Source organism: Lactuca saligna, chromosome 7, assembly GCF_052625555.1.
Source record: "Lactuca saligna cultivar CGN05327 chromosome 7, ASM5262555v1, whole genome shotgun sequence".
Classification (NCBI taxonomy): Eukaryota; Viridiplantae; Streptophyta; class Magnoliopsida; order Asterales; family Asteraceae; genus Lactuca; species Lactuca saligna.
In genome coordinates this window covers 9,530,938-9,538,986 of record NC_136423.1, presented here as the reverse complement: position 1 = coordinate 9,538,986, position 8,049 = coordinate 9,530,938, and the positions used below count along the sequence as shown (strand labels likewise).

Here is an 8,049-nt window from a genome sequence, read left to right as displayed (position 1 = left end):
GGCCCTATATGAAGAGAGACGTGGCATGGGTAGTTGAGAGGTGCTTGACCTGTCGTCGGGTTAAGGCGGAGCACCAACATCCACATGGCCTATTACAGCCTCTTGAGATTCCCTAATGGAAGTGGGAACATATTTCGAAGGATTTTATCACAAAGCTACCAAGGACTGCGTGTGGGGTTGACGCGATATGGGTGATTGTAAACCGGTTGACGAAGAGTGCTCACTTCCTTGCCATCAGTGAGAGCTCTTCTGCAGAGAAACTAGCTGAGATTTATGTGAGATATAGTAGCATAACATGGATTGATGACCTCGATAGTGTCAGATCAAGATGTGCGCTTTACTTACAAGTTCTGGAAGAAGTTTCATGATGAGTTAGGTACTTGGTTGCATTTCAGTACCGCATACCACCCGCAGACAGATGGGCAGAGTGAGCGGACAATTCAGACGCTCAAGAATATGCTACGTGCATGTGTCATGAACTTAGAAGGAAGTTGGGACACTTATTTGCTCTTATCTGAGTTTTCTTACAACAACCACCATTCCAGTATTGGCATGCCTCCCTTCGAGCTCTTATATAGGAGGCGGGGTCGGACTCCCATCTGTTGGAGAGAGGTAGGTCATCGAGTGATGGGTGGCGCTCAGATAGTGCTGAAGACAATCGAGATTCAACAGGTCAGAAAGAGGTTACTAACAGCCCAGAGTCACCAGAAGAGTTACGCAGCTCGACGACAATCCGAGATAGAGTTCCAGGTTGGAGATTTTGTCCTCCTGAAGGTATCCCCATGGAAAAAGGTGATATGATTCAGGAAACGAGGCAAGTTGGGGGCCCGATACATTGGTCCTTTCAGAGTGATCGCTAGAGTAGGTAAGGTAGCTTACCGGCTGGAGCTACCTGTAGAGTTGAGTCAGGTTCATAACACCTTTCACGTGTCTCAGTTAAGGAAGTGTGTAGCCGATAAGACGGTAGTGGTACCATTAGAGGATGTTTAGGTGGATGCGAGCCTGAATTATATTGAGAAGCTGATAGCGATCTTGGATCGGAAAGTGAAGGTTATGAGGAAGAAAGAGGTGCCCCTGGTTCAGGTCCAGTGGCAACATTGGAAGGGATCCGAGTGGACTTTGGAGTCGGAGTCCGAGATGCGCGAGCAGTATCCAAAGTTATTTACGGATCATGACGTCGAGTTCGAAGTATGATTCTAGTGGGGGAGAATTGTAACATCCCAAGACCAAGTATACTTTATAAACCCTTATTCTTTTGGTGATTGTCGAGTTTGGCCCTTGTATGAGAAAAAGGTGGTAAATGAGTATGCGGGGCGTACGCGAGGTACGCTCAACGTACTCATGTGCGTGTTTTGACGCAAAATCCACCTAGTACATTGGGCGTACTAGGCCCATAGTGAAAACCCTAATTTAGAGTGTGTCCCTATTTAAAGGACATGATGGCCTCATTTCTGGCCACCATTCCCCGACATCAACTCTCTCAAATCCTAATTTCTCATCCTTTAAGCTTGTGTGTCCATTTGTGAGCTATTAAGTGTTCTTGTGTTTCTTTGCAGTGAAGAATGAGCTTTAAAGAGGAAGGAGTGGAAGTATAGGCTTTGGATCTGAGCTTATCTGTGGTTGGAGCTTCAGTTAGAGGTATAAAGCTCAAAGATTTCTTACCCTTTTGATTTGTGCATCATTTTAGTTCATTTTAGGGTTTTGGTCCCAAAGTTGAATGCTTTATGAGATATTAAGCTCCAGAGCTTGTTATCAGCTCCTTTGAGTGTTTTTAGTGATGTAGAGTCATAAAAATCGAGACTTGGACATGTAAACCAACCCATGCATGAGATATGAGCATTCTTGACAATAAAGAGTGAGAGTTTTGGTGTTTGTGACTTTATCAGCGATGCAAAGGCTTAAAGTCACAGACTTTATGGAGTATGAGCCTTTAGGGAGTCCAGATCTTAGATTTGAGCTAAGGTCTTAACGGGTTAAGACCAAACAAGTAGAAAGAGCAAAATTGGGGTGTATGCTGAGCGTAATCCCAGTACACCCAACGTAGGGTCGAGAATCCCCAATGCATGCATGACAATAGAGTACGCCCAGCATAGAGGGCTTGTACGCGCAGCGTATGCACTGTCGTTAACTTTTAGTTGACTTTTAGGGTTTGGTCAATTTGTGGACTATCAAGGCCATGGAGGGTAGAATGGTATTTTATCCTTCTGTGAGTTTGTAGAAGGATTACTCTAGCTTCTTTGAGAGTCGTTATTAATTAGAAATAATTATCGTTTGTGTTAGGCGGAGGCTAGACCGGTGATTTGAGTTCGAGGTTATCCGATTTCTTATGAGGTGAGTCTTATCACTATACTTACTTGAGTGGTAATACCGAGTGACCGGAGGGTCTTATTTGAGTTATCGACCATAGGATCCTATGTGCTTATATTGAGTTATTTGATATTATGCATTTTTGTCTTTGTGATATCTGCTATGCTATTCTATGTTTTACTGAGATCGGACTGGAGGGTCCAACCCGAGCTGTGAGATCGGAGGGTCCTCACTGAGACACATGACCGAATGGTCCACACTGAGTCGTGAGACTGGAGGGTCTTCACCGAGACACATAAGACCGGAGGGTTCATGCTGAATTATAGCTATGAGAGGCTTATTATTTGTGTATATGGTATTTTGGGGAACTCACTAAGCTTTGTGCTTACTATGTTGTGTAATATGTGTTTTAGGTACCTCTCAGGATCGCGGGAAGACGCCGGCTTGATTGTACACACCGATTCGAGATTACGTGGATTCTGGGATAGTGAAATTTTTATGAGGATTTGTGTTGACACTTGAAACAATTATGTTTTTGTGAAATATTTTATGATTTTTTATGTGTTTCAAAATGAAAATTTTGGCTGAAAATTTTATGTTGTTACAGATTGTCCCATGTAGGATTAGGATATCACAGAGATTAAATGTGTAAGAAAACAAGTTCATTGACTTATTTTACATAAAAATAATAAGAATTAAATGTGTACAACTAATAATTATATTACCATGTTAAATCATTTCTTCTATGGTCATTAACAAAACAAGGTATATATCCTTTCCTATTTCTTATAGTCTCAACTCCAACTTTCTAACACGTAAAAACCTTTTTAGGGTTTTTACGAGGACCAATTTGAGATTTGAATCACTTAATTAATAATTGATAGTTATGAACAGGGAATAACATCTTTAATATTTGTTTTTATCGGTCGCTGAATTTTAGAATTGGTTTTTTAAATAACGTTAAGAAATATTTCTATTTTATTCGTTAATTATGAAAAAATGACATTTTTAATACTTGTAATTTACTGAAGGAAAGATTCTATAATATGACAATAATAACCTGATTAAAAACCAAGTACAGGTGTATCACGGATAGGTTGGGTGGTCTCTTGACATTTCGACATTTTCTCTGTTTCGTTTGCTTGTTATGCTCTAGACAGTGGTTTAATTACCTCAGGGGATATGATTACTAGATGGAATAATTTGGTCCTTAGTAAATTCAATATTCTAATCTAGAAGGTTCAGAATTCTAGTATTCCTATGGTAGAGAGATTATCTAATAGAGTCGTTATGGTTCCCTCAACTATGTGCCTAAGTTGTGCTCGTGCAGTGGAGACTATTGATCATATTTTTACAAGTTGTTTCGAGTTGATAGATATTTGGACCATGATCGTTGTTTGGTGGGGCTTATCTCTTCCAGCTTAGCTTTCGGTGCAGTCTTTAATCAATTGGTCGGATGATGTTACTTTGCGGAGGGGTCAACGAAAGGTGTTTGATGCGGTCATTATCACTTCTTTTTGGTGCATGTGGAATTTTCGCAATACAGTTATTTTTGGAATAGTTCTCCCAAAGAAGTCTTTAGTTTTTGATGAAGTTGTTGAAAAGTCTTTCTTTTAGGTTTCTAATAGATATAGTAAAGTTACTTTGGGCTAGATGCTTTCATAACCCCTCTTAGCTACTATGGTGATGTAACTGTTTTTCTCTTGCTTCTTACTAGTTTTTAATATAATTTTCAGCCATTCCAAAGAAAAAATAGATACGGATGTACCAATAGAAAATTTTAGAAATAGCATATACAAATAGATGTCTCACTTATTACAGATTACTTAAGGAAATATTTTATAATATGATTTTAAATATCAAAGCCTCTCGGTTTCTAACTCGAGTCAACTTCATTTTAGATTACTTCAATAAAACATACTTAATTAAATAATAGTATTAAATTTAATGGTTTATCACTAATATAAAAATATAGTAATAATTTAAAGGTAAAATGAAAAGAGTTTGAGATGAACAGTTCACATGTGGAAGCTTATAAATGAAGGCAGTTGTAGAGCAAATTAAGGCAAAGGAAACATATATATAGCCATGGAAGTAGAAAACACACTACACATGAATGTTGGCGATGGAGAATCAAGCTACGCGAGTAACTCATTTCTTCAGGTCTCTTACGCTGTCATTAAATACCATTAAACTTCTTAGTCTAAAAATAGTAATAATGCTGTAATTAATCAAACTATTTTTCAGGAAACTGCCATACGGAAAAGTCTGCAGGTTTTACAGCATACAATCAAAGGAATGGTTAATATTGAAGCGGCCTTCAGCAAAGTTTTCGTACTAGCAGATTTAGGATGTGGCACCGGCAAAAATACACTATTGCTGGCATCTATGGTTATTGATTTAGTCCTTAAGCTCTGTAAAGAAAATAATCATAAAGCACCACAATTTCAAGTCTTCTTAAATGATCTTTTTGGAAATGATTTCAATACCATTTTCCAATTGCTACCCAAGTTTACTGCAAACCTTAAGAAGGAGAAGGGAGAAAATTTTTGGTCTTGTTTTGTTTCAGCTAATCCCGGTTCCTTTTATGGTAGACTCTTTCCAGATGAAAGCTTACACTTTGTTCACTCCTCTTATGCTCTTCATTGGCTTTCACAGGTTTGCATATAATTATAATTGACTCTGACTAATATTACGTTCAGTGCAACATCCCTACAAAAGTTGTTTTACATATATAAAAAAATTATTTTTAAACATGTTCTATCTATACCCGAACTAAAGGGATTTTATCATGTTTTTTAATATCTAGGATGATAAGATAACTAAATAAAATATACCCCGTTTCAAAATTCCTGTCTCTACCCCTGATTACGTTTTACAAGTGATTTCTTACCGGGCGCAAATAAAAAGATGAGAATTGTAAAAAAATTCAAGTATTATTAACTAGAACTGTGCAGTAATTTGAATAGGAACACATTTATAAACCGGACAAACAAGATTTTGGAAAACAATTGTGCATACATGTCACTTCAAACTATTTTTGATGCAAATTCATAGTCACGTGGACATTCTATAGGTACCTAAAGGCATTGAAAACAATAAAGAAAATATATACATGGCAAAATCAAGTCCACTGAATGTGTTGGAAGCATATCAAAGTCAATTTCAATCCGACTTTATAAAGTTTCTACAAATGCGGTCCAACGAAGTTGTGCACGGTGGGTGCATGGTTTTAACATTTCGTGGTCGTAGCAGTGTTGATCTAACCACTGATGATGGTGGTCGTATTTTTGAGCTAATAGCACAATCATTACTCAATATGGTCGAAGAGGTATATAGTCGACCATAACCACTTGAAATTTCTGTTTTGTGTGCGTAAGTAACCATATATGCTTTTAATAACTGTAGGGACTGGTTCAAGAATCATATTTGCACTCATTCAATGTCCCAAATTATGCTCCATGCAAGGATGAACTCATGTATATTATTCACAATGAGGGATCGTTTTCACTTGATACCTTGATTGCTTTTCAAGTAAACTGGGATCCATATGATACGGACTACACAAATGTGAAAGATTTAGATGAGCAGAGCCACATCCATGGGAAAAACTGTGCAAATGTTCTCAGAGCTGTTTATGAACCGTTGTTGACATCTCATTTTGGAAATTTAATAAATATTGATGTGCTATTTCAGAAGTTCCAAAATCTGGTGGCTGAAGATCTAGCAAACAAAAAAACCAGACACTTTAATATAGTCGTTTCATTGACTAGAAAATGAAATATGCGTGTGTTCAAATCAGTGAATCTCTATATAAAATGGTATGTTTATTTTGCTAGCCTAATAACTTTATTGGGCCCTTTCTTAGTTTGGGCCAATGTTAATGTTTATCCCTTTAATCGGTTTAGCAATGTTAATGTTAGCCCTTTGTTTAGCCTAAACCGTTTAACCCACTACTACAAAAAAGAGCATAACCCATGGCCAAAGCCGTCTGTAATCCGTTGCTAATAGGCTTTGCCAACGGAATTGCAACGACCCATATGCATCGGTATATTCTTGTCGATAATTGTTTGCAACGGATTTCCGATGGCTACGACAAATTTTAGCGACGGATTTTTTTGTCGGCAATTAGTAACCAATTACTAACGGAAATTCTTTTTGCAATAGGTTACCGACAGAATGTGTTTGCAACAGATTACCAATGGAATAATTCACTAACGGATTACCGAACACAATATCAGAATAACTCACTTACGGATTACCGACATACTTTTTTAACAGATTAGCGACAGATTTTGTCATTATAAAAAAATTATAAATTCATGAAAAAATTAATAATAATTACATATTCAACACACAAAAATCTTCGAACTTACAACAAATCTATATTTCAAAACCAACAAATATAAAAGTACAAAAGTTTCAAGATTCGACATACAATAAATCCATAAATTTCAATTCATATTCAACACTTAATACATATAAAAAATGGTATCGATCTACTTTTTAAGAAGGCATCCAAAGTACTCTTAGGACTTCAACAACATATCCTTCTTAATTTGCTCATGGATTCCACAAGAGTTGTTAGCTGGAGAAAGATTTATATATGGTCAAATACCATAAATGTCCTCCAATTTTGACAATAAAAGGACTAAAAGGTAAAATGAATTATATTAATGAGTAGTAATTATGATAATGCATAAGAATATGTGATTTTAATTACAATATTCCTCCATTTGAAGTTTGAATAAAAAATAGTTAATGATGGAAATAACAACATACTTTTCAAAAATTATTCATTATAGTTACATACTTTAAACTCTAATTATAATATGAAACCATTTTCGATTTTTTCACAATGATACAACATACTTTAAGTTTTTACTCATAATAGCAGCCAATTTTGAATAGTAATAGCAATGTACTTTGCCATAATTCTGAATTACAGCTTATATGAAAGTAGACTGCTACTTCATAATATACGATGCCATAATCAAGAACTTTAATAAAGTACATTGCTATTTCTCACAACTAACCCTTAAAAAATATAAAATTATTTAAATATTATGGGATAAACATGCATAATAGGGTGGTTTACCGCTTCGAGTGAATTGCATCATAATTTCACTCATTTGTCCAAGAAGACGGCTTTCCATCTCCTTTCATAACTTCACCTATCTTTCAAGACGGATTGTATTTCCTCACGTTCCCTAATTCATTTACCTTAAATATGTTCCAACAATAATATATAACTAGTGAAGAAACCCCGATTTGCAGGGGTTGGAGGTCGTCGATTATTATAGAAACTTGATAAGTTTTTAAGATGTTCATCATTTACGAAAGAGCCAAAAAAAGGAAAATAACAACTGAAAATTTTAATTAGTATACTCCAATGAGCATGCCTATCAACTGTCAAGAACCAACACAATGAAAAGTTAAACCTTCATCCATGGTTTTCCTAATTATGTTAAGCCACCACTATCCAGCAAACCTTCCCTCAAGACAAACCTACTTGCATTTTGAATGTAAAATTAAGTAAAATGAACATTCAAGATATAATCTACTCAAACAAAGCAAGAATAGCCAGAGGTGGATATCCTGGTCGGAATGTTGATACTTGTCATGTCTTTTTTGACGACTCCCTTATGAACCACAGCTTTCCCACAAAAAAAAAATCCAGTTCATATATGCAAGTATATGATCGGAATGTTAAGATTTAAGTTGACTTTAATTCTCGATAAT

At 36.2% G+C, this 8,049-nt stretch overlaps 1 protein-coding gene across 1 annotated transcript; it reads left to right on the top strand.

The window, feature by feature from the left end:
- The first annotated feature begins 4,382 nt into the window (after nt 1–4,382).
- LOC145005220 (S-adenosyl-L-methionine:benzoic acid/salicylic acid carboxyl methyltransferase 2-like) lies at nt 4,383–6,137 on the top strand. The gene is made up of 4 exons (XM_078964280.1): nt 4,383–4,470; nt 4,555–4,965; nt 5,384–5,638; nt 5,716–6,137. The coding sequence occupies exons 1-4, from the start codon at nt 4,396–4,398 to the stop codon at nt 6,085–6,087; spliced, it is 1,113 nt and encodes a 370-aa protein (XP_078820406.1). The 5' UTR covers nt 4,383–4,395; the 3' UTR covers nt 6,088–6,137.
- Nucleotides 6,138–8,049: the final 1,912 nt, after the last annotated feature.

What these genes read in the sequence shown, in the direction of transcription:
- LOC145005220 (XM_078964280.1), top strand. Translation starts at nt 4,396, where the DNA reads ATGGAAGTAGAAAACACACTACACATGAATGTTGGCGATGGAGAATCA. An exon ending in CTCTTCATTGGCTTTCACAG is followed by an intron (nt 4,966 to 5,383) that starts GTTTGCATATAA and finishes GACATTCTATAG; the next exon opens with GTACCTAAAGGCATTGAAAA. An exon ending in TACTCAATATGGTCGAAGAG is followed by an intron (nt 5,639 to 5,715) that starts GTATATAGTCGA and finishes TAATAACTGTAG; the next exon opens with GGACTGGTTCAAGAATCATA.